The 27,421-nt window shown below is 46.0% G+C and overlaps 1 protein-coding gene across 1 annotated transcript in view; it reads right to left on the reverse strand.

Annotated features, from left to right (window-relative positions):
- Positions 1-3,123: 3,123 nt before the first annotated feature.
- LOC142487230 (collagen alpha-2(VI) chain-like) overlaps positions 3,124-27,421 on the reverse strand; it is a 119,459-nt gene continuing 95,161 nt past the window's right edge. The window contains exons 26-29 of the mRNA XM_075586133.1: positions 21,824-21,976; positions 18,935-19,381; positions 18,614-18,652; positions 3,124-6,836 (exon numbers count right to left, since the gene is read on the reverse strand). Coding sequence (XP_075442248.1) covers positions 6,229-6,836; positions 18,614-18,652; positions 18,935-19,381; positions 21,824-21,976 — 1,247 coding nt within the window. The 3' untranslated portion in view covers positions 3,124-6,228. The remainder of the gene's footprint in view (positions 6,837-18,613; positions 18,653-18,934; positions 19,382-21,823; positions 21,977-27,421) is intronic.

Here is a 27,421-nt window from a genome sequence, read left to right on the forward strand (position 1 = left end):
CAACAACAGTAATGCATGGCAAATCAGGTATTAACCCTTTCCTCCCCGTCACAGTCCCCCATATATTTTTTTCAATCGTTTTTTTCTCATCGTTGTACCTGAGACAGACTATAAATAAACCACAGATTTGTGCCATATTTAAGCAAATCGCAACTTAAATAATAATGTGATCATCATTATAAATTGTAGATAACTCCCCTTCTGCCTGCACAAAGAACCACAAGTGAAGTTTGTGCATCCACAAACAGCCGAGATTTTGTAAAAGAAAATCAACCTCAAAAAAGGAGATCACAGTATCATTTAAGACATCTTAACTTTGTTCAGCATATTTTTCCTAAGTTGCACATAATTAGAAGTAATTGGCATGCTCATTTTTTTATGTGTAGATGTCAAGTGATAGCTTAGGTAGCACCCCTAAAATAAAATGTTACGCTTCAGCTTCTCTTTCAACACAAAGGTCACCAATAGTAAACAGCCACTTTATATACTGTATAGGCTGATGACATGTTTACACTGCCCCTGAAATGAAACCATTTAGATTAGTAGGAATGCTTCTTTTTAACTGGGTTACACTATATTTACCTTCAATTACTGGTTTTTGTCTGTGTGAAGAAGCGAAAATGAGTCTGTGCACCATTTTATTTCCACGTAAAATATCCAAACTTCCTGAACATCTACTGCACCGACACACTTTATTCGAGCAAATACCCAGTATGTACCTGGCAGATACCTGGAATGCGCCGCTCCTCACCTCTGACAAGCCCCGTTGCGTTTGCCTTCCCAGCCTGGGTTCATGCCTGGCTGACGGGCGGCTGATCTGTTAAATGATAATGATTAGAATTTAATAGGCTGCAATGCTTCGCGTGTCTACCAGATGGCATAAATTCATGAATTGTAATGCAGTATATATATATATACTGTGCAGTATTGCAGCCAGCGGGAATAAAATGCTTCAATCCCTGCCTGGAAAATACCTCAATGCACTCGGGCAGAAAACAGTCACAAACCTCAATACACCCGGGTATACCCGAATTCGTGGGACTAGCCGAGCTCGAATAAAGTGTGTCGCCAGTGTAATTACTCCTCTAAAGTCTGTCAGTTTTGTTAATAAAGGGCAAGGGACAAGATTCCTTCATTTTTGAGAAATTACTCTTCAGAGAGTTTTGTATTATTTTTATTCCAGTACAGAGATAGACACTGTCAATACAATCATACATGTTACCGACACTAATGGAACATGGGAAAGTAGAAATCCCGCTGGAATGTTAAGTGTTTTTCTCTATAAAAGGATCTTTAAAAAAAGAAACTATCAATTTTTTCCACCAGGAGGAATCCTATACAGACATACCCCGCATTAACGTACGCAATGGGACCGGAGCATGTATGTAAATTGAAAATGTACTTAAAGTGAAGCAGTACCTTTTTCCCACTTATTGATGCATGTACTGTACTGCAATCGTCATATACGTGCATAACTGATGTAAATAACGCATGTGTAACAGGCTCTATAGTCTCCCCGCTTGCGCACAGCTTCGGTACAGGTAGGGAGCCGGTATTGCTGTTCAGGACGTGCTGACATACGCATGCGTGAGCTGCTGTTTGACTATTGAGCGAGATGTACTTACTCGCGAGTGTGCTTAAAGTGAGTGTCCTTAAACCGGGGTATGCCTGTATGCTGTATGACATTGGTGAGTAACAGGCAGCCTCAGGGCTTCACTTTTGGCCCTCAACCTCTTACCACGCCACTATCCCGCTCCCCCTTTCTCCCCAGTGCAGAGGGAGGGGAGATGTTGCTAGTGTGAATTGAAGATTCTTCCCACTCTCTGAGCTACCTAATGACCATTGTAATCACTAGTTCCCAGTGTAAATCTAATAAACGTTTCAGTGTAATTGGCTTCTTTACATATTTCTAATCACTTCAAGTAAAAGTAAGGAAGGGGAGAGGGTGTATATGAGAGGGGGAAGAGGGTGTGTAAGACAGGGAGGGGGAGATACATGGGGGATGGTGGTGTGAGAAGGGGGAGAGAAATATAATGGGGGGAGTGTAAGAGGGGTGCTTGCAAGGCTGCTTACTTGGGGGTCCCGGTGGAAACTAGTCCTATGCCCCATGAAAGCTGACGGTGGCCCTGGCTACAGCTACCCAGCTGCTCCTAGTGCTGGCATCTGTTCTATTTACTCCGTAGCTTACCATTTAAAGTGATATGGTGCGACATGTATGTACATTGTTACTATAGCTTCATGTTACCTCCACATGCGGGTAGCCTTTTGCCTATTCTGTAGCAAACCATTTAAATTGATATGGTGCTTCATGTCTATATACTGCCACTGTTGTAGCCATATATTGGCTTGATTACCTTGATCCACTTGCTGCTAACGCTTACCAGTTTAGGCTAGGTCCCCAGTACAGCCGGCGGTGCGCGCGCCTCTCACCAGCCCCTTACCTCCTTCGTAGTTGTCCCCACTGCCCCCTCGCTTCCTGGCTCACTGTGTGCTGTGACGCATCAGCCAGCAGGAGCTACAACAGGATTGTGTTCCCGTGCGGCGACGCTTCACATGGTGCGCCAGGGAGCCAATCAGAGAGGCGGTTTGCTCCTGCTCCTGCCCCTCCCACCACCGTCCACTTTGAATCCTCCTCTTCAGCTTCTTGAGCCCGGTGACCTCTGAATCAGTGGGCTTTTCCACGGCTCCTCGTACAGCATTTTCAGGTTTTTCATTTCGGGGAAGGGGGAAGCGAGCAGTGGGGGACTTCATTTACTCTTTTTTAACATAAAAGCCGTCATGGCCACTCCCACCTGCCCCATTTTGGCCACACACCCCGCACCTGAGAACTCTGCCTGCAGATCGCGGTCTAGCTCTGTGCACACGCCACCAGGAGCGCGTGCAGCAGCCACCAGCGGGACCTTAGCCTTACAGCTTTTTAAGCGTGCAGAGTCATTCATACCAGAGATACTCATTGCATGCATTTTATTATTCAGTCTTTCTGTTAGCACGCCTGTATCACTGTACCACACTAGGTAGGGAGCATATACTGTGCACACATATTTAGGTGATTCTCTTTCGGTTCTTCATTGATTTTGAGCCTTAAGTGATTGGTATCTACTCACCCTTCCCCCCGCCCCCCCCCATCCCACTATCATTTATTTTTTCATTCATGTTCAGACTCTACTACAGTGATATGTTTTAATCAATGTATTAAATGCTATGTTTTACTGTGGGTGGTGTATAACTCAGTGATTTCTCTTGGAGTATACACCTCCCTGTATCCTCCACTTTGTTTTTGATGTGCACTATACTGTACTGTACATGTAATGGGCGTCCCTTTTGGGGGGTATATTATGTTGCCTACCACTGCTGTACTACTGTAGGTCAATGATGGTTACAGAATGGAAAGTTTGTTATCCTTCTAGAAGGTAGAAAGTAAATAAGAATAAATTGCATTTCAATAAAGTTTACTAGATTAAAGAAAATGATCGGGACATCTACTCAATGTAACACACGCATTATAGAGTGGCATATGGAAACTGATCTAATCTAGATACTGAGTCATCACTTGGTGAACATAATTATGCAATTAATAAATGGTGTCTTCTAACATACACTGTAGTAGCACTTTAATGAATAACCTCCATTGACTGCTCTTTAAGCGCTATAGTGATGTGGTTTATCACACTTTAATGAATAACCCCCAATTAGTCACTCAGTGCAGTCTACACAAATGGTGTAACACCTAGTTATACATTATAAACACGCATACAAACTATCCCATCTGAAAGCAAAATGTACCACATGATTATTCTCTTTGGATCCTTATGGCAGGGGTGCGCAAACTTTTCAGCCTGTGCCCCTCTGCCTGCTCTCCCCCCACTACTCGCGCCAACCCCGTTACCTTGTCTTCGGCGTCATGTCACGTGACCCCGCAGCGTTATTTGACGCCGCGTCGCCGAATGTAAGGGACATAGAGACCTCACGCGATCCCCCCGCATTTAATTTAAATGTCTTGGGGAAGAGCGCAGGCCTGGAAAATCTTTCTCCCCCCCAGTTTGTGCACCTTTGCTTAATGGCATCAATTACATTCTATAAGGTGTGTGTGTGTGTGTCTGTGTGTGTCTGTGTATGTGTGTGTGTGTGTACTGTATATTTGAAGACACCACATCCAATATTATCTCAAGTAAAACTCCCTCCAAATACACCTTTATAAATAGTATATCAGTATACAGAATACAGAGATGCTCCAATGAAGATATAAACAAAGGAGACACCCCCAAAACAGGGCAAGAAATCTTCCAAACATGGACACTATGGATAATACAAAATGGCTGTTTAACTTATTGATTACAAATACATCTAGACAAAACAGTGCATAAAAATAAATACATTTAAAAGTAGCAAATAGGCCAAGAGGTAAATTCAGCATCACAAGTCCAAGACGCAGCCGGAAGATGCACCTCAATAGTGGCGACAATGCAGTTTGAGATTCCTCAGAATAATGTCCTCGATGCTGAATTTAAACCTTGAGACAATTTCTGGTATATCCATTTGTCTGTTCCAGAGTGGGGACTTCTCAGTGGACTTTAGGGTATGTGTGTACTACGTTGACCCTTTTTTGATTTTGTAGGTTTGTGTGTGTTTGGGGAGGCGGCATTATTGTGTGTCTGTGTTTAGGAGGGGGGCATATTGTGTGTTTCTGTGTTTAGGAGGGGGGCATATTGTGTGTTTCTGTGTTTGGAGAGGGGGGCATATTGTGTGTGTTTGGGGAGGGGGGCATATTGTGTGTGTTTGGGGAGGGGGCATATTGTGTGTGTGTGTTTGGGGAGGGGGGCTTATTGTGGGTGTCTCTGTGTTTGGGATGGGGGGCTTATTGTGTTTGTTTGGGATGGGGGGCTTATTGTGTGTGTGTGTGTGTGTGTGTGTGTTTGGGGAGGGGGCTTATTGTGTATGTGTGTATTTGGGAAGGGGGGCATGTGTGGTTGTATTTAGGGAGGGGCTTACTGTGTGTGTGTGTGTGTGTTTGGGAAGGGGGGTATATTGTGTGTCTGTGTTTAGGAGTGAAGGCATATTGTGTGTGTCTGTGTTTGGGGAGGGGGCCTTATTGTGGGTGTGTCTGTGTTTGGGATGGGGGCTTATTGTGTTTGTTTGGGATGGGGGGCTTATTGTGTTTGTTTGGGATGGGGGGCTTATTGTGCGTGTTTGGGGAGGGGGCATATTGTGTATGTGTGTATTTGGGAAGGGGGGCATGTGTGGTTGTATTTAGGGAGGGGCTTATTGTGGTTCTGTATATATTGTGTGTGGGGGGCTTATTGTGTGTCTATTTGGGGAGAGGGCCTATTGGGTGTGTGTTTGTATATATTGGGGAGGGGGTTATAATAATGGACAGGGTGACAGGTGGGGGTGTACGAAAGGGAGGGGGGAAGGGAAGTGTGATGGGGGAGTGTAAGGGGGGGGGGGTGGGAAGTGGATTCTCTCAAGTCCACCGACATGTGGATGGGGGCCCCAGTGAAAACTTTTGGCCTAGGCCCCAGGAAAGCTGTCTGCGGCCATGTGTATGTGTGGCTAGTGTGGGATTGAGTGAGAGGTGGGGCATTGAGTGATAGAGGGGGGGACAGTGTTTGAGTGGGAAAAGGGAGGGGCAGAGTAATGAAGGAAGGGAGGAAATAGTTGGTGAGAGAGCAAGGAGGTGAGAAAGTGGGGGGGCCTCGCAAAGGCCACTGAGTGGGGCCCCCAGTTTAAATGCTAGTTCTGGGCTCCGGGGAAGCCGTTGGTGGCCCTGATTTTACTTAATGACTTGCACATTTTGGACTTTTAGATTTTTCTTTTTGCATATATTCTCTTTATTATGATTATTATTATTATGATTATTATTTTTATTACCACTACTGTTTTCCTACTTGGGACGATGTACTGAGCAATGTTATGTTTCACACCACATGGGTATGATACCCATGACATTATCTGGTACTCGGTGCTTACTGTAGGTTTGTTAGTGGTGAATTATTTCTGAAACAACAGTGACTGCATCTCTCTCCGACATCACATGATTATAACATACTTAAGGATATATACATTGTTTCCTTATCCCTCTCCTATTTGCTACTTTTAAAGGTCTTCAATCATGTTTTGCACTGTTTTATCTAGATCTGTTTGTAATTAAATGATATATCAATTGTGCACACTCAGTGGAATATTTCTATCACTGTTTGAGGTTTCTCTTATGTTTATTTACATCAGTTTTCATCCCAACCACTGCACAAAGTTTCTAACAAACTGAGTGGCAAATAGCTGGCTATACTGCTTAAGCTCAAACAATGATGCTCTATCTTTCAGTGTCAGTTGAGTCAACTTTTCAGAATGTACATTAGATCCGACTGCGATGGCGCAAGTAACAATATTGTTGGCTCGAACGGACTCCAGACCCATCACAACATTCTTGTTATTGTTCATGCCATCCGTTACGAAAACGAAGGAAACTTCTGCATCCTGTCTCGTGCCTTTAAATGCTCCTGCTCGGTTTTGCACCAGATTCTTAACTGCATAAAGAATAGCAGTACCAATGTGGGATGATGATTCATAGTAAACCGCTTTCGAAGGCAAAGTCTGAAAGCTAGCGAGGTTGTATGTGAAATCCAAAAGCACATTTTGCTGGTTTTCCCCTCCGTAGTGAATTACAGCAATCCTGGCACCTTTCGAGTCCTTGTCATGTGTGGCCAGTTTAAGTTCCTGCGATATGTGCTGTATAAATTGTAGAACTTGCACAAAATTATCCCTACCTGTTCTCTCTGAACCATCCACAAAGAACACAATGTCGACAGGCCGGCCTACTAGTGGTCCAAGGGTCACAGCTGCAACACACATGAAAAATATTGGTGACACGAGTCATTTTAAGTTTCCTTTACAATTTCGTCCATACAATATGTTTGAACTCCTCACTGTTTCTGTGTCTAATGATCTTTTACCACCATTCTAATGGAATGGGATTATATTAAATATGTTAGAGCCTTATTAAAATGTATACAAATACTCTTTAGTGACCTTATGAGACAATCACATTTAGTTATGTATTTATAATGCAAACCATTTAAAGTCTCGCTTAATAAGTGCAATATGTTCAAGTTCAAATACTCAGCCAAATGCATATAATAAATGCTAAACTGTAAGGCCTTTGTTTCATATATTAAAGCAGCACTGTATGTATATAGTCTTTACCTGAAATTAAATTGACTGCAATGTAAAGCAACAAGAACATTCAAGAGTCTATAGCAGGGGTGGCCAACCCGTGTTCTGCAGGCCACAAGGTGGCACGCAACACCATTTCGAATATCTTGCGTGGGGGGATGGGAGCTCCCCCAGCTGCTTAGGCTTCTGTGCACTGCGGGCGCTCTCGTACCATCCCCACAACTAGCTGGCGCTGGAAGTTGGGCCGCCCAGATGCGGGCCCAACTATAGCTCCCCTTGGGCCCAACCATAGCTCCCCTCCGTCACGGGATCGGAAGCCTCCCACCATCCCCCAAGGTAAAATTCAGGGAGGGGGTGCAGCAGGCCAGACTTTGTCCTGCCAAAAATATGTGGCATTTATTGGCACACCTAAAAAAAAATGTTTGCCCATTTCTGGTCTGCAGCCTCTTCTTAGTTGACAGTGTCATTGGGACACTCTTACTTCTGACACAACTGCCCTCTGAGATCCTTAAAAGACTGATATCTAAAAAAAACCTCTACTGTAAGGAAGTAGTCCTCAGTTTGTTACTGCAGTGAGCCAGAGGGTCAAATAATTTTAGGCAAGGCTCTGCATTTTTGCTAAATGTATATAGTTCTCACCCAGAGGTGGCAGTAACACACTGCATAGTGGACCCTTCTGGCAGCAAAATTGTAAAAAAAAAAAAAAAAAAAAATCTGTTGGAAGAAGGCTCTGTGGTAAGTGTAGAGTATATATATACAGATACAGTACTCTTCAAACTTTCATAAGATACTATATCCATTTTCCCGCTTTACCTCTCTAACTTGCAATGCTGCTTTATTTACACATGAAGCCCTGATGAAGCACGTTGTACCGGTACGTGCGAAACGTGTTGCGATTTTGTCATAGCGTGTCATGTCACCATGTCACTGCGTTCTGACACTCTCAAGCTCCTGCCTACCCAGAGTTGCGAGTTATTGGTTCGGGGACCCGGTGCACCAGGTTCTTGCTGTATTCCATCTACTGTATGGACATATGCCAACTGGATTGTAGTGTAGAGCTCTCTTTTACAGTATTAATTTTAAGTCTTTGCTACACGTTGCTTGTGTTTGACATTATATTAATCATTACTCACTTCTGGTGTGCGTCTATCTTGTCACACGCACGCATGCACGCACGCACGCACTCACATACAGTATACATACAGATGGGATCTTTCTTTTATGGCCCAGCCTCTGCGGGAAATTCTTTTGAATTTGCATCGGGGACACTCCGCAGCACAGTGCATAACTAACTCTGACAGGCGATCGCACAGGTTTTATTTTATTTTAATAACAGTACCATATTGTAGCAGGGGGTCTCCGGAACTGTACCACATTCATTTCAGGTCTGGGGAACCCCTGCTTCCAGAGTTAGAGGCCCCGTTATGCGGTGCCGGTATCCCAGCCATGTTTAAATTCTCACACGTCATGGCCCATGTTGTCTGATGTCATGTTACACCACTTTGACTGCCCAGGAAGGGTGTACCTGGGAGCTGCAGGGCTCTGTAGCCGTGAACAAGGTGAGACACAGGGAATCAAGCTGCCCAGAAGGATGTCCCTGGTACAAGGCTTGGATTCTTCCCTCTTACCCGAGCCAGGAGAAAGCTGGGAGTCATCAGGTACAATTCCTGCATATGACTGTGTTTACTATAGTTGGTATGGGGCTTAGCCCTCAAACCGGTAGTTAGGGACTAACAACGGTGTTAGTTAGCACTCTCAGAGAGGAGCTAGGCATTTTGTTTGATTGTTTTATGCCTTTGAGAATAAACCTGCTAACAGATCCTTATGCTTCCTGCCTTTAATGTGAGAACAAAGATCCTGCAAAGTGGCCGAGTTGTCACAATTGGTGGAGAATTTTGGCACTCTAAAAGGCATAGCATCAAAAAGGTCTGTGGATTTAAAAAAGCAACAAAAAAAGGGTTTTAAAAATGGCTGCTCAGCAGGAGTAAAGACCCATACGAGCGAGAGGTATGAACTCTGCAAGTAAAGTGTGCCACACCTGTATGATTAACAACTGCATATACAGAACAGTATTAATGCAATAGCGCCTCCCGAGGTCAGTGCAAAGAATACACCTGAAAGTGCGAGAATCGAGGATAGAATGTTTATTATGTAATGAGCCCGGCCATGCGAGACAGTGTCCCTTCAGGAATGAGCATTCCTATGTGGCTCCGGAAAGGGAGCAGTACCAGATGTGTTTATGTTGTAAAGAACCTGGTCAGATGGAACAGTGCCCCTTCAGGCCTGATGATGATGAGTAGGCGGATGACTCCAATGTGTCCCCAGGAAAAGAGCAGCATCAGTAGCAAGAGGAATATTGTTTGCAGCGAGACAAGCAATGCGTTCTGGTTGCAGGAAGGATGCACCAGCTTTTAACGAGTGTTTGCCCAGGACCACTGATGCATCAGAGTTTTCAAAGGTAAAGAGGAAGAGAGAAAAAGAAAAGAAATTCTCAACTTACAGAGGAAGTTGCAGGAACATTTAAAGTTGATCCTGGGATGCCCGGAAGGCGTGTGTTAGAAAGGAGCCCAGATTGACTGGAGATTCCAACATTGTCCTGATGATTCTGGCAGACACTTCTCAGAGGCAGGGGCTGGGCCAGAGCCACAGGGTGAACCTGCCTGGTGACATCACGGCCACGCCTCCCCGTCGCGCAAGTAATCTGAGTCAACAGATTGCTCTGGCTGCAGGCACGCGTGCCTCCTTGCACTCCGTCGCGCACCTGCACTATGGCCGGAAACTAAGTGTATGTCTATGGAGAAGGCAAAGTTTCTCATACAGTATATAGTGGGTTGGCGGACGTGGCGACCAGTCTGGAGCAGGCAAACGCCAATGTATCTGCCATGGACGAGAAGCAGAGAAAGTCTGACAAAATGATTGCAGACTGGAAACAGTACTATGAGATCTCTGCTCTGAGAGCGGTTTGCAGTCTCATGATAGAGCTGGAACTCTCACGCCATGAGGTCCGTACGCTCTCAGCGCAGAGGTGTGTGACTTGAAGGATGCTGTGTAAAGATCCTGATTCATTTAGAGACTGTGAAAAGAGAGAATACACGTCTGAAAGAGGAAGTTTCAGATTTCGCTGACCAGGTCAGTGAAAGGAATGAGAAGCTTCACGAGCTAGAAAAAGTGAAGAAATTATTTGAACAAGAAAAGTAAAGGCTGCAGTTGGCAGTAGAAGAAGCAGAGGGTGTCTTGGAGCAGGAAATAGGCACATCCCTATGTTTCCAACTACAACTTTCTCAGATCAGAACAGACTCTGAAAGCACATAGAGAAGTATTCTAACAATTCAGAAATACTACAGAGCTCTTATCCAATGAAGGATGGATCGACGGAATAAAGCAGTCAATTTGCTGGATGTTTCTGCGCTTCAAAAAAAAGAAGACAGTGCGTCAAAATCATCCGCCAAGTTGAACCTGACATAATCCCTAAAAATTCTGTTTTATATTGTCCATGTAAAATTAAGTTACCTGATATCAACCAAAAATGTACTTGACGCAGCACGGATGTTTCATTATGCATGTTAACAAAATTCATTATTTTTGCAGTATGGCTATTTTAAGTAATGTTATACTAATAATTTATGTTTACTAATTAAGAAGTAATATCCTCAGAACAGGGCATCACTGGCCAATACTACTATTTAGAACTAACATTTTGACCCACATATAAAATTCAAATTGACCTTAGTACATACAGTAGACCCCATGGTCTCCAAAATTGAACACATTGTACTTTAGGTGAAATCTCACCAATGATCTATAAAGTGGCATCACTAGGGTTGCCAGGTGTCTTCTCCAAAAATACAGGACATAATGGTGAAAGTTGTGACATGCTCGACACACACATACACACACATCCCTCTTGCTGCTCCATGCTGTTTCCTCTACTTGGCCCCACCTCCAGGCTCTGGCATCCTGATTGGCTGCATTACCCAGCAGCAGCCAATCAGGATGGAGGAAGCTGCCCAGCCCCCTAGCAAGAGCCCTGCTCGGGGAAATCCTGCGGCCCACTAAGCCGGTCAGGTCACTATGTCCAGAGAGGAAATACATACATGTTCAATATTACCTCTAATTTTTTACTTTACAGAGTGTCCAAATACAGGACAGTCCGGATCAATACTAGACACATGCAGCGGCGGATTTCCAAATCCGCCGCCCATAGGCACTTGCCCCTGTCTGCCGCCCTGCTTCCCCTTCAGAATCCAGCATCAAATGAAGCTGTGGACATCACCAACGTGACTTTGCACAGCGATGCATTACCATGGTAATGTGACGTCATGGTTGCCATGGCGTAATTTGACGCTCGATTTTGAAGGAGAAGCAGGACGGCAAAACAGGCGGCCGGTACAGGTAAGTCCATTCCCATTAGGTCCGATAGGCCGAGAGTGTGGCTAATGCAAATGGGGGCGGACATTTTTGCCGCCCCCAAATTTTTCCACCTTAGGCCCATACCTAACGGGCCTCATGGGAAATCTGACACTGGACAAATGGCATCCCCAACAGTCTCTTTCTGAGGCTACATACCTCTACCTATACAACCTAACATCCTGCTTTGTTACATTGCTCACCTACTTTTAAGTCAGCTAAAAAAAATGACTCCCAAGTATTATAGTGCAATTAATCCTGTATTCTGCCTTTTGGATTTATATGATTCAGGTACATTATTATTTTGTTATAAAGCAGATGGCCCGTTGACGTCAATATGGTCTAAGATCTGATGCCAGAAGATCTTAAGTGTTCTCTTGTCAGAGACCACTTCACCAATGATAATCATGTGGCTGACCATGATTTATTTATAAGATATTTTACCAGGAAAAGGGTCTGATCATGAAAATATTATTACATACAGAATAGATGAATTAACTAGAAAGGGACAGACAGATATAGATCGATGTTGATATAGCCTTTAATAGTTATATTATTAACCTCATTTCATTGCAGAAGAAATAGTGTTAAAGGACTAAGGGGAAGATTTACTAACCTCCGTTATGGGTTAATGCACGGAGATCCCACGTTAACTAACATTCAAGTCAATGGCAGTAAATGCAGGATCGCTGTGGGTTGAACCATAACAGAGATTAGTGAATCTCCCCAAAGATCTAATTTGGAGCTGGATCTTCGGATGCCACACTATTCTAATAAAGTCTTGCACAAGACATTTTAGCATAATCAACTGTCTATTTGTAGGTTTCAAACACGTTGGATTTACTATTTACTATATATGTAATAGACACTTAATACTTCATTACCCTGACGAAGTCACACTGCGTGTGTTGAAACACGTTGGGACTCTGATGACTGCCTGCTACGTCATCACGCCTTCGTGAGTGGCTGTGCTCCAAGACAATTGTTCCACCATCAGTGGCAAACGATCATCGTTTCCGATTTTCTTGGATACTTTATTACATTTTGTATAATTTTTCCCTGGACGGCTTGGGTCTACGTTTACCTGCTTTTTGAGTGAGAGGCTCTGGACCACCGAGTGGGATGCTAGCCCTCCGTATGGGACCATAGAAGACTGCTACCGATGACCACCATTTTTGTGAGAATTTCTCTCAAATGCCCATGTTCTTGCTACACTTGTGAGTGTGCTAATTTTGGTACCTTCTATGTGATATTAAATGTCAACACAGATTTATGCTATGTGGCACGTGCCTCTTTTTTCTAAATAGACCATCGTAGATGTGGTTCATCCCTCCAGAAGCTGCGGATCCGTCACAGCACTATATATATCCTTTATTTAATCACTTATGGGAACTTTATCATATGAGCTTTTTTACAGTATTTGTTGCATTTATTCACTGCATTTATATAAATTTGTCACACTTCCTTTCCATTGTGTATATATTTGCTCGAACCCGGTGCTGGGTATCTCCATCCTGCTCTGTTCCCTCGGTCCTCCTCCTCAATCAGCCCCCTTCCACCGGGACAGCGGAGAAGAGGACAGAGAGCAGTAGAAGAGGACAGCAGCCAGCGGCAGAGGAGATAAGGAGGACATCAGCTGGCAGAGTACGACAGTGGGCAGTGGAGGGAGAGGAGAACGGCAGCCTGCAGAGGAAAGCAGACGGTGGCGGTGGGAGAAGAGGACAATGTGAGCGGAGCAGAAGCAGCACAGGAGGACGGCCGGGGAGGAGCGCGCTGTAGCAGCGGCAGACACCGGAAGTCAGAAAAGACTTCTCGGTCAGATCGCTGGGGTGTTGTGTGTGTGTATATATGTATGTATGTATGTCACGCCTGTATGCCCGCAGACCAAGCTAGACCCCAGTACTGAGGTGGGAACGGTATGATACCACACACCCACAGCAGTGGGAGCAAGCTCGGAGTGTGGTATAGCGTTGCTGGGCCTGTTGGAAGAGTTGTTAGTGTATACTTGCAACACTTGGGGAATGTCCGTGAGAATAGTCGTGTCCGTTTGCCAATGTTCAGGGATCCAGAGGGTATAGTCGTCAGAGGGCAAGCCATGTCTTAGGAAGCCAGAGGTCAGCGGAGTCGTATGCGGAGCAGGGTTCAGAGGGATACCAGAGAGCAGAGTAGTCCAGGGTAAGCAGGGGTCAAAGCCAGGGAAATCCAAAGTAACACAGGAGCAGGTAATCAAAGGAGCACAGAGGTAGCACAGCATAGGTCAGGTACACACAGGGAAACAGGAACTATGCAGAGCGAGGAAGAGGTGGACAGACAGGGATTATAAAGGAAGGTGCACCAATGACTGAGAGGGGAGGAGTAGAGAGAAAAGTGGGAGAAGCTAGAGATAGATCAGGGAGAGAAGAGGAGGAGACAGAAGGGGCAGTCAGGGGAATGGCCTAAACAGCTTGGGAGGCGGAGACAGGGGGAACCTGATAAGAAGAGTCTGTGCGTGCGCCCCCTGTAAGCTGGGGATGCGCACGCACAGGTTGCAACACAGGCGCGGACCGCACGGAGCAGGGGAAGACCACAGGAGGGGGACGGAGCCAAGAGGAGGGGAATGCATGCGAGGCCTGTGCCCGCGCGATGGCCAGCAAAGGCAGAGAGGAGCATGCACTCGCACGGAACGCCGCGCCACGGGCATCACGCGAGGAGGAGGCAACGGGACGGATGGCACTACAGGGGAAGGTAAAGGAGCTACCACGGGGGAGAGGGAGCGGGGAGGATTAAAGCAGGGGCTAAGGGAGCGCGTGAGTATGCGAGACCTGCGGGGAATGCGCTGCGGCAAGGGGAGAGAGGTAGAAGATGAAGGAGAGGAGTGGGAAGGAGTAACAGGAGATGGGAGAGAAGGACAGGGAGAGGAAGGAATCTCCTGAGTCGTCACAATGTATAGCCTAGCCTTCCGGCAGCTACTTCTTTTCCCTGGGCCTTACCTCTGTCAGTCCTGTTAGTGCAGGCAGTGGAAAGGTTAATTCCTTCCTTAGGCCTGTGTGTATTACAGCCTTGAATGATGTATCAGTATTCAAGGGTGGGCCTAGCAACTTCTGAGGATGTCAATCTGAGGGGCAGATTGGAACACACCCTGTCTGTGTATGGGCCTATCAGTATCCGGCTCTGGCTTGCTATGAGTCAGAGTTAGAGACACTCCCCAAAGATGATCAATTCTGACATCCTCCCAAATTGAGTTCTGTTCTGATCTGTTCAGTGACTCCCAGGAATGGAGTAAGAGGAGAAGAAAAGGGAGCCTCTCCCTCCCACCCATGAAGGGATGGGAGGGGATAGAATTAGGTCTGAGTCAGGGCTCTGACCAGGAGAATCATGAGGGGTGAATATGCAACTAAGAAGAGAGCTTGTGTTATTGTCTCTGTGTATGGAGGAACGTCAGTAGGGGCCCATCCCCTGAACATCCACAGAGGATCCCTGCTGGTTGGAGGCGCTGCACCAACTGAGGTCCAGGTAACCTGTCCCTCCTGTTTTGTTTCTCCCCACACCACCGCGGAGCGCTCAGCCCTCCTGTTACCTACAGGTTTGCACCAGCACCTAGAAGTAGCAGATAATGGCATACCCACCCCTATCTCACTTAGGGGGGGTGGAAATAGAGTTACATATGTATGTATATATATATATATATATATATATATATATATATATATATATATATATATGAGCATATGACTGCAAGAGAAGGATGGCTAGCAGAGCAATGGGCTGGAATACTTGGTCCCTACCTGGTAGCTGACTCCCAAGAAGCCCACTGTGACTTGGAAACAGAACAAGCTCAAACTTATGTCACACTGAAAACTGATATTCTGGCATGGCTAGGTGTCGCTGTAGCTGCCCAGGTTCAGCAGTTTCACTGTTGGCGCTACGAAACAAAAAAGGCTCCACGCACACAGCTCTATGACCTGATACCCTCCGCATGGAAATATCTTCAACCCAACATTTGTACGCCTGCCACAATAGTCAAAATGGCCCTCGTAAACCAGTTCCTGAGCGGCCTCCTTGTACCATCAAGAAGTGGGTCAGCCAGAGTGACCCCAAAGATGCTGAACCGCGTGTCGCCTTGGTGGAACATCACTTCGCTGCTACTGTAAGGAGATGTCCAGGAATCCCAGTGGTTATTTGGGTTCCCAACTCCTGTACTCCAGGAAACCTGGTAAGACTGGAAGGCCGCAAGAACCCCTAGAGTCTACAAAAGAACCTGTAGGTTTCATAACCCATAGGAGGAACAATGGTTCAAAAAGCTCTAATGGACTGGAGAAAAAACCCCAGCCCAGTTCTAGAGCCTACACAGAGTGTTAAAAATGCCATGAACTGGGACATGTGGCAACAGTTTGTCCTTTGAACTCGAACCAAATGCACTGTGATATCTCTGTGGGTTGTTTTTTGCATTGTGTTTCCGCAATAAAGCAAACTACCATAGAGCAGGGGAGGCTAGAAAGAAATGGAAAATGTCAAATTAAGGTGGATAGGGTGTCTGTAAGGCTACGATTATATCAGATGCCACTGGTTGGCGGCGCGATCTGGTGATCGCCCAGCGGCATCTTGATCAGGCAGAGGAGACAGGAGAGGAGACAGGGAGGCGTGGCCTTGAGCAGTTCACCCTCATTGGCTGAACTGCTCACGTGACGCGGCCGTCGTCTCCAAGAACAGATTCCTCTCCAGTGTGCTGCCCTGTAGCTTCAGGCGGTGTGCGCACATTGTTCGAGATATGTATACCTCAATTGTATTGCAGCATTTTGTTTTTGTGCTGTGCGGCGTCGTGGCCGGCATTTTTAAGCCTAATCACGGCTTAAGAGCAATGCTTGATACTGGCAGTAGGAATACGCCTGCTAAACATATAGCAAAGGAGTTAATGCTGTTGTTTCGTCGGGTTGGTACCCATAAGGAGATTCTAACCGATCAAGGAACACCTTTTATGTCCCCCCTCACAAATGACCTGTGCTGACTATTTCATTTTAAACACTTGCGCATCTCAGTCTACCACCCTAGACAGACCGCCTAGTGGAGCGGTTTAACAAGACTAACTTTGAGTTATTGCATGCGTGACATTCCCAAGGTATAATAGATATGCCTAAGGAAACGTGGGAAACTGAGTCAACCCCACACCGCAGCATATAGTGTAGCATATTACGCACATGCAACATTGCATTTCAGCTGTGTACTGTAGAATGTACGTTTTTAGCCACTTGCAGGGCCCATACGAAGTCATAGACTAGACATAGAGTAGGAGAGGTTAATTACAGAGTTAGCTAGCCAGGGAAGAGAAAATCAGAGAAGTTGTAACATGTGAACCTGTTAAAACGCTGGAAAGAGAGGAAAGCTCTGTTAGCGGAAGCAAAAACTGTTGTTCCCTCTGGGAGATGTAAAAATTGCAAACACATTGTTTGCTCCTCAGAGACAAGAGGTAAACGAGTTTGTTGTGCGCAATGTCTGAGTTTTTTCTCCTATACCCAGAAGAACCTCAGTCATTGAGCTTAACATAACTGCAGAGCCCGGAAAGGTTGTTAATTTTAAGCCCTATCATTTACTAGAAGCTAGACCAGGGGAGCACAAACTTTTGTGCTCCCCTGCCTTGTCTCCCCCAGAGCTCACACCCCCCCTTACCTTAGTGTGGTGTCAAATAACACCGCGGGGTCATGTGACGTCACGACACATGACCTGTGGCATCATTTGACGCTGCTTTACCATGGAGACGTGTCCAGAAGTCGGCTGAATCTCGGTAAGTTCAGGTTGCAGAGACCTCACGCAATGCCCCGGCATTTAATTTAAATGCCTTGGGGAAGAGCGCGGGTCAAGTGCAACCGCCGTGCCCCCCCAGAAAAATCTTGCGCTCCCCAGTTTGTGCACCCCTGGGCTAGATGACAGGCAGCTAAAGAGGAGGTAAATAAAATGCTTGACCTTGGGGTGATAAAGGTGTCATACAGTAACTGATCTAGTCCCATTACTAGGTAGAAAGTTTACCCTTTATAATGGATCATGCCCCTCTAAAGTGCATGCACCAGAAAAGAGAAAGGAATGCCTGGGTGGGTCGCTGATTCCAAAGTCTTGCAATGTTCAAGTTTACAGTAGAACACAGGGCCTGCTCCAAACACAGGAACGCAGATGCATTATCCCAGGTGTACGCCTCCTTTTTGTACCGTTGCTCACCGGACCACACTTGAGCAAAGGGGGGGATGTGATGTATCCAAAGGTGAAGTGCTTGAAGGGAAGTATTTAGTACCCAGCAATAGGGGATTTGAAATTAGCAAATCCAAATGTAGCTCCCTTACTACCTCATCTTAAATTGAGAGATTTACTCAAGATAATTCATGTATGCTATTAGAGCCCCATATACAAACAATAGCATTTTCTACTTGCTTTCTTTTTGGCAAAGGGCAAGGTAGTTAGCAACTTGAGAGAAACTTCTGACTGCAACTCTATGACAAACAGTACTTTCTCTTGCCATGTGCAATCATAACATATGTTTTCTTGTACAGTATTGTGCAGTTTTAATGACTAATGCAGCAGACAATAATGGGGCTTTTTCTATATCTGTTGAAGCACTTGATCAACAGCTTTGGTGGATATACAGTAGAATAAGCCCCAAAGTGTACTAGTCAGATGTACAATGAACTGGCACAGTGGTTGGAATTGATTTCTCCGTATTCAACTTCAGTGCTGCTCACTCTAGGTACTTCCTTTTACAGGCATCCAACTCCCCCTTTGCTATGTGATCCTGATTTATATTTGATCAGGACCAGCACTGCCTCAATGTTTGAAGATATATATATTTAGAACTCCTGCTAAGATTCAAGAATGCCATTGTTCGGTAACCTCCCATAGTGCTAACTACTAAGGATGGAGTAGAAAAGTGACCAAGTAATTAGTTCTGTTGCTTTATGAAGCAAAAGGTCTTAATTTCCAACAATTCTAAACTTCTGTGAATGTTCATAACAATAGTATTCATATCCCACCCTTATATTTTTTCAAATGGGAAAAGTGTAGGACTCGTACTCACCTTGGTTACATGTTTGGTCTGGGCATATAATCTCAGGTTCTGTTAAAAAAAAGATATGAACGTTTATAAAGATTAAAAGGCATTACAAATAGTAAATAAAGGATCACATGTAAGTAGAGGACTAATATATGCTGCAAACAATATACCGATACAAATTAAGGTTTTTTTTGGATGTCAAAATAGTTTGCTCCACAAATAAGAATATTGTAGCTAAATCCCACATTATTGTGACATGGCTACTGTGTTTTGCATGATAACAAATGTAAAAAATGAATAGTTCTAAACTACTGCAACTTATCAGTAAGGTGAATATTAACATACCTGGACAAAGCACAGCTTCAATGTCTTCCAGAAACTCCTCTGCTGCTAATTCAGCATACACACTAAGATTCTTCACTCTCTCATTAACGTTGCAGGCTATCTTCTCCAGTTCTTTTCTCTCCGCGCTATTATCAAATATATCTCCGATCCCAATGGCATACACCTCTACCCCTTTACAGAGGCCTTCCAGCTTGTCTAAGTCCTTGGGATCATAGCGTCCATCTGTGATTACAAGGGCGACCACTTTACTCATCGGCCGTTGGTTTGGACGTATAAGTTGCTCGTATGTGTACTTTAGAGCGGAGGGTGTCCATGTCCCTCCGGCGAGCCACTCCATTGACTTCACTTTACCAAGGAAGGAGGACTTGGAGGTTATGCTGGAATCATCCATTCGGATTGCCTCGACAGCTCCTTGATGGCTGTACTGCACCACTCCAAGACGAGAACCTGCAAATTAAATAAAAAAACAGCATTTTACATTTTATAAGATCAAAATATTTAAATAAATATACTTGAACACTAGTGGAACCAAACAAAATGAAAGTTAATCTTAATTGATTGAAGTACAGTAACATCTCTTTCTTCTGCGAAGTCAAGTGACAACCATCTTTGATCTGTCCTATCGTTGATGTCCCTGGAAACTGAAGTACAGTACTTTAAGATTGGCTGCTAATGGCTTTTTCTCTTGCTTTGTCAGGACAAATCATTGCCAGCAGTGTCATTGCCAACATGCCAGTTATTGGAACATCAAACATTGTGACAATGATCCTCTAAGGCAGCGGCCCCGCTGGCACTGACCGCGCACAAGCTTGAGAGCGGTGACGTCACCAGCTCTTCAAGCATGAGCGCCGGGTGTCCTTGCTATTTCGCAAGCACGTGTTGGGAGGGGGTGGGGGGCATTGCGGGCAAGTTGAGCGCGCTTGAAAGTTAAATTATTTTGTTTACTCAAGCGCCAAGCTTGAGTGAGCATGCGTGCCTGCGCATGAGCACGCACCGTGTGAGCGGGGACTTGTACATATACATTTATGTAATTAAAAGCGGCAAGCACCACACGCTCAGCGCCAGCGGGGACGCAACCTTAGTCAGGTCAGCCGCTCCCCCGCAGTCACCATGCACGGGATACTTGTCCCAGCTCTCCCCCCATCAGCAGCCCTGTCTGCAACTCTGCTGAATGTGTGTGGGCCACATGGCCAAACCTTGTAGGCCACGGATGGCCGGCGCTGGAGGTTGGGCCCAACTTCTGTATCTGGCTGGAGGGCCTCAAATGACTGAGAAGCCCCAGCTCTACCCAGATGCTGCATGGCCTCCTCTCCCCGCTGTTCCGTGCCGGAAGCAGATTTCGCCCAGAAAATGGGCCCAACTTCTGCATCCGCATGGAACCGGAGGTTCGACCCCAAGGTAAAAAATAATAACAATAAATAAAAAAAGTTGGGGTATTGTGAGAAGTATGTCTGTGTGTATTGCGAGGCAGGGTGGTAAAGTCTGTGTGTATTCTGTGGGAGGGTGGCATAGTGTGTGTGTGTGTATGTATTTGGGGGAGGGAGGCCAAGTGTGTGTCATGTGGGGGACGCGGGGCAAAGTGTGTGTGTATTGTGGAATAGGGGGGACAAGTGTGTATTTTGTAGGGCAGGGTGCCCAAATGTGTGTGTGAGTATTGTGGGGGATGGGGGACAATTGTGTATATTGTGGGAGAGTGGGGACAAGTGTGTGTTGTGGGGGAGGGGGGGCAATTGTGTGTATTGTGGAGGGGAGAGAGTGAGAGATTGGAAGTGTGGGGGAGAGTGAGTTAACGAGGCAGAGAGTAGAGATTGTGGAAGAGTGAGAAAGTGAGCTGGGAGAAGTGAGGGAGTGAGAAAGAGGGGGATCAGGGTGGAGGAGGGAGGGAGTAGGATAGTGAGAAAGGGCAAGAGTAAGACAAGAGGAGGGTGAGTGGTAGAGAGGGGGTAAGGGGGATGAGAGGGGGAGTGAGAAAGGGAGGAATAGAGGGGATGAGAGAGCGAGGAGTGTAATGGAAAGAGAGTGGCGCCCACAAGGGAGAGGGGAGAGAGGGGGATGTGAGAGAGAGAGGAGATGGAAGGAGGGAGAGAGGGGGGTGGTGGTAGGGGAAAGAAAGAGTGGGGGATGGGGGATTGGGGGATGTGATGGGGGAGAGAGAGAGGATGGGGAGAGTGGGGGATGGGAGATGGGGAGGGAGAGAGGGGGGATGGGGTAGGGAGAGAGGGGTGTGGGGGAGTTAGAGGGAGGGGGTAATGGGGGAGGGAAATAGGGGGGCTGGGGTGGAGAGAGAGACGGGGGATGGGGATGGAGGGAGAGAGTGGGGGATGGGGGCAGAGGGAGAGAGTGGGGTATGGGGGAGGGAGAGAGGAGGGCTGGGGGGATGGAAGGGAGAGAGGGGATGGAAGGGGGGGATGAGGGGAGGGAGAGAGAAGGTGATAGGGGGAAGGAGGGAGGGGGCATAGGAGGGAGGGAGGGAGATAGAGGGGATGGGAGGGAGGAAGGTAGAGAGAGAGAGTGGGGATGTGGATGGAGAGAGGGAGGTATGGGGGGAGATAGGGGGAGGGAGGCAGAGAGGGAGTGAAGGAGAGAAAGGGGATGGGGAGAAAGGGAGAGAGGGGATGGGGTGGGTGGAGGGAGAGAGAGTGTATTGGGAGGGAGGGGGAGAAGGGATGGGGAAATGGAAGATGGGATGGGGGGATGGGAAGGGGAGGGAAAGGGTGGATGGGAAGGGAAAGGAGAGAGTGGATGGGGGTTGAGAGTGAGGGGGGAGGGGTGAGGGTTTGGAGGATGGGAAAGAGGGGATGGGGGTTGGTGAATGTTATAAGAACCTTAAAAGTCCTGGCCCTTGTGATTATCACTGAACATCATAAGGGCGCTGTAAAAACAATTTACCTGTCAGATCAGATGCATTTTTAGCCATTTTTCCAATCCTGTTGGCAATGTTAATGACAAAATTTTTGGCAAGGCTGAAATTGGTTTTGCCAACACTCTCAGAACTATCAATTACAAACACCAGATCGATTGGCTGACAAAATCTGTAGCAATCTGAGGAAGAAGATGAAAAGAACACAATTGCAAGTTATTAACATTGTGGAAATTGTGAAAGAACATATAGCGATGTGCAATATGAAACAAATCAGAGAAAGATATTAGACCTAATAAGATGTGACTGGTGTTTTGATGAACAGGATACAATTCAGTAGATCTAGAAGAACTAACAGCTGCATTCAAAATATCTATTGGCTAAACTTCAATCATAAGTGTTTTGTTGTCACAATTATTATGTGCTTTAATGATGTTTTGGAATCTTGAACTACTTATTTGAAACCTCCGGCAGCACAGGGTTAATTGTGTCTCTGTGTATAATACTGTACATCTGCTTTCCTCATGTACTTTAAAACATTATCCACTCAGTCATTCTATTGTCAAACGCACCAGCTCTTCAAAATCTCAGGAGCAAAACACGGATTTATACTCTGTGGAGTCTCTGACTCACTGGAATGTTAAAGGAAAGCTGATTGGAAAAAATATATTTGACTTTTGAATGCTTTCTACGCTGGATACCTACAGTTTTCTTGTTTTATACTTTCTTTTTTAAATTACATTATGCATTATTATTTTGCTTGTCTCTCAACTTAGTGTTCAGTTCTCAAGGTGCTTGGTCATTTTTACGACATTACAAATGAGGGATATAGTTACAGTACATAGTAGATGAGGTTGAAAAAAAGACATGCGTCTATCAAGTTCAACCTATGCTAAATTTAGACAACAGAAACTTTATCCTATATCTATACTTACAGTATATTGATCCAGAGGAAGGCAAAAAAAAAAAACCCAGTGAAATATCATCCAAAGATATCTCATAAGGGGGAAAATAAATTCCTTCCTGACTCCAAGAATTGGCAATCGGATTACTCCCTGGATCAACATCCTTCCCATGTATACTTATTTGGTATATTCCTGTATACCTTTCCTTTCTAAAAAGATGTCCAACCTTTTTTTTAACAAATCTATTGTATCTGCCATCCCAGTCTCCATGGGTAATGAATTCTACATTTTAACTGTAAAGAACCCTTTCCTTTGTTGCTGGTGAAATCTCCTTTCCTCCAACCTTAAGGGATGACCCTTTGTCTTTTGCACTGTCCTTGGGATGAATAATTCTTTTGAAAGCTCCTTGCACTGTCCCCGAATATATTTGTATATAGTTATCAGATCCTCTCTTAGACGCCTCTATTTAAATGTAAATAAAACTAATTTAGCTAGCCTCTCCTCAAAAGTTAGATTGTCCATCCCCTTTATTAATTTGGTGGCTCTTCTCTGCACTCTCTCTAGTTCCATAATGTCTTTTCTAAGGAGTGGTGCCCCAAATTATACTCCATATTCAAGGTGTGATCTTACTAATGCTTTACTTTAGGGCTGACTAGCTATAATCCCCCACCTGCCTATCCTTTCCCCTTGGCCATAGACAATTGGGATTATTAAATGATTAGTTTCTTATCTTGTTGGCATATCAGCGTTAGGTTTACAATGTCCTTTATTTTAAGGACTGCCCTGATGCGTATTGAACTGCTAACATAGGACTTCCCTTGGATTCACGCAGTCATTTTGGATGTTTTTTGTGATTTCCTATTCCCTTTTCTGCTTTCATTTGTTGTGCTTATTACATCAGCAGTGTGACTAGGAGTACCCTTTCTCTGGTTATCTCTGTAGGAGCTACATTTGTTGGATTTGGGTTTACTGTATTATAGATAGCTCCTCCTACATTAGTATACAGCCTCATAGGGAGATTCTGCTTCTTCAGTATTCCCTGCAGTACAAGGAGGTATTGTTTGTGTTAGTGTGCCATTTTAGTTTACATTGGTCCAAGGACCTATTAAAGTATTTTAAAGCTGTCCATTATACTATCTGTCTGTCAGGGACTGTTGCAGGGTACACGCAACTACACACGCGGGTTTCTTGACAAGGCTTATTTATTTAGCCTTAAAAGATATACAGCACACAAAACAAAAATAGCTTTTCATCAGCAACAAAAAGAGAAATGGCTTTTCTTCAGCAGACAAACAAAAACAGTTTCTCTTTAGCAGACAGTGTATAAATCAGGCAGTTACCCTTTTCTATGCAGGGGACAGACAGTTCACAATTCATCTACTTTGCTAATCAGACCTTGTATCAGGAGATCTCTTCAGCAGCTTACTCCTCTCTCCTCAACAGCCAGGGTCCATGTGTCTACAGCCTGGGTTTTAACACACCTTGATTAGGCAGCTGGGATCCAACTAATTGTCCTGAGGTTCCCAGCTGAAGTTAACCTAGTCAGTGCTGCACTGCAGACTAGACATAGGTTTTCCAGGCATATAACTGGTGGCATTTATTTACCCTGTCACATTCCTCCTCTGTTAGTGTGTGGCTGGGGCTACGCACGGCTGAAGCCCGACCATCCACCCCTTCTCTAGAAAAGAAGTCAGCATTTGCGTTCTCTTTTCCCGGCCTATGCTGAATCTCAAATGAGAAGGGTTGCATCTTCCAGGGTTTCAGCAAGTTCACATGGTAAATTTGTTTACCCTTCCTGGACCCTGGTTGAGCGATCTCGTAATCCACATCACCCGTACGGCGGACTACTTCGAATGGGCCCTGCCATTTGGCCAGGAGTTTACTCTCGCAACTGGGTAACAATAACATCACCTAGTCTCCTGGGTGAAACACTCTCATGCGAGCATTCTGGTTGTAATGTCTCTCCTGACTGTCCTGGGCTGATCTAAGATTCTCCCTAGCAAAATGGCCGACCACATCTAGGCGCTTCCTAAGGTCTAGTACATATTGCAGGGTATTCTTAGAAGGGGACTGCTGTTCCTCCCAGGACTCCTTTAGGAGGTCTAGGATACCCCGGGGTTGGTGGCCATAGAGAAATTGAAATGGAGAGAATCCCGTGGAGGCCTGGGGAACTTCCCGCACTGCAAACAGCAGAAAAGGGAGAAATTCATCCCAGGCTCTCTTTTCTGTATCTACAAATTTCCTCAGCATCCCTTTTAGAGTTCGGTTAAATCTTTCCACCAATCCGTCAGTCTGTGGATGATAGACCGATGTCCGAACAGACTTGACCTCTAGTAACTTTAAGACATCCTGCATCAGTTTAGCCATGAAATTTGTACCTTGGTCTGTCAACATCACCTGGGGAAGTCCAACCCGTGAGAACAGTTCCAACAACTTGTTGGCTACTTGCTTCGCCGTTGCTGTTCTCAGGGGGAACGCCTCAGGATACATTGTTGCATAGTCAACTATTACAAGGATAAACCTGTGTCCTTTCGCAGAAGGTTCTAGGGGTCCTACCAAGTCTACCCCAATCCTCTCAAAGGGAACTGACACCAAGGGTAGAGGAACCAAAGGGGCTGGTTTTTGTCCTTTTGGACTAGTTAGCTGGCACTCCGGACATGCTGCACATAGCTTAGCAATATCACTATGCATCCCTGGCCAATAGAATCGGGATGAAATACGGTCCAATGTTTTATCCCTGCCCTTGTGACCACCCCAAGGGACAGTATGGGCTAGAGTGAACACAGATTTAACAAACGCCTTGGGAACCAATATCTGTCTGGTGACCTCCCCTGTTTGTGTCTGCCTATTCACCCTATATAGGATATCCTTTGATAGCTCAAAATGGGCGAATACTATCACCCCCTGTGCATCTAAAATCTGTTCATCAATTTTCACCACCTTGTCATACTGTCTAGCAAGGACTGGGTCTTCCCTTTGCTTCTGGCAAAAGTCAGGGAGGTACAGGTCTGGTAAATCTCCAGGGCCCATATCCCCCTCCCTTTGGCCATCCCCAGCCATCACTTGTGACCTCTGACTACTAGAATGGTCACCTTGAAACCCAGATTTCTGCAACCAGTCCTGTTTGTCCAAGCGTCTTTGCTTCCGAGTCTTTTGAACCCGGTGTCTACTGGGAAAAAGTTCTGCCAAGAAGGGGAACAGTTTGCCTGGGTTCTCCTGAGCCCTAGAAGGAGGCTCCTCGTGACTGGGGCCATTAGGTCCGAAAAGAAAGGCCAGTCCCGACCGAGCACAACGGGGGCAGGGAGCCAAGGAGCGACTCCTACTTCGAGGCAAGCCTCCTGACCTTTTACCTGTAGCCGGATTTTGGCCGTCGGATAGCGTTTTACATCGCCGTGTATACATTCTATGCTCCATGGGGAGTCAAAAGAACACACGTTAGGCGGTAACAGTTCCTGGAGGACCAGAGTTTTCCCAGAGCCCGAATCTACAAGGGCCTGGACGGTTTTTCCCCCAATCAGGGCTGGAAGTAGCCAGGGCTTGTAATTTTCCCTAGTAAAAGCCGAGGCAACGGTTCTGCTGAACGAGCAATCCATCTGTGGACAGTCCACATACCGGTGGCCTTGTTCTCCGCAGGCGGAACATGGAGAGTGTTCCCTCACAGGAGGGGGCTGTGGATAGCGCTCCGCTGGACCGGTTACTGGAGATCAGGCATCTGGTGGGTCCTGTGGGCGACGTCCTCGGAAGTTCCTCTCATTTTGCGATGAGCCGACATCCGGAAGGAGATGAGGGTCTCGGCGGGGACCAGCATTTGGACTCCATCCTTGCTGGAATGACTGCTCCTTCCGTTGGACTTGGCGGTTGCGTATGGATTGGCCGTAGGTTCCCCATTGATCCGACCTCCCTCTTTGGGCGTCCGCAAGTGCTGGTGGAGTCGGGTCCAGGACACTCACCTTCTGCTCAGCCCCAAGGAAGTTCTCCACGAGTCGGACTGCCAAAGCTAGGGTTTCAGCAGCGTGGCGTTTTACCCACGAGCATGCGGAAGGGGGTATTATTTGTAGAAATTGTTCCAAAACCACCTGCTCCAGAATTGCCTCCTTAGTGCACTCCTCGGGTTGTATCCAGCGTGTACACAAGTCCAATAATCGCTGAGCGAGGACCCGGGGTCTCATCTTAGCGGTGTACTTCATGTTCCGGAACTGCTGCCGGTAGGTCTCTGGGGTCAGACCCAAGCGATCCAGTATGGCGGCTTTTACGTGGCGCTAGTCCATTTCCTGATCTGCTGGGAGACCCTGATATGAGGCCTGGGCTTATCCTATGAGGAGCGAGGCCAAAGCAGTTGCCCAGCAATCTGTAGCCCAGCCCTGAGCTTCGGCAACTCTTTCAAAAGTCAGTAAAAAAGCCTCTGGATCCTCGTTCGGAGCCATTTTCCACAGGAGTATCGGGGGGTCTGCTTGCAAGTTCTGGACTGGCAGACCCCTGGAATTGGGTCAGCAGCTTGGCCATTCGCTCCTCCTGTGCTGCCTGCTGCTGGGTTAGGAGCTGGGTTTGCTGCTGCAAAAGTCTTTCATGTCTCTCTGCTTGCAGCAGGGCCTGCTCCTGCATTAACTGTCCCTGCTGTTTGGTCTGCTCGCACAAAAACTCTTAAAAAAATTCTTAATTTTTTTTCATTCTTGTGTGTATGTATGGCCCTTTGACTGCAGGGGCCTTTCAAAATCTCACTTC

This window comes from Ascaphus truei, chromosome 2, assembly GCF_040206685.1.
Source record: "Ascaphus truei isolate aAscTru1 chromosome 2, aAscTru1.hap1, whole genome shotgun sequence".
Lineage (NCBI taxonomy): Eukaryota > Metazoa > Chordata > Amphibia > Anura > Ascaphidae > Ascaphus > Ascaphus truei.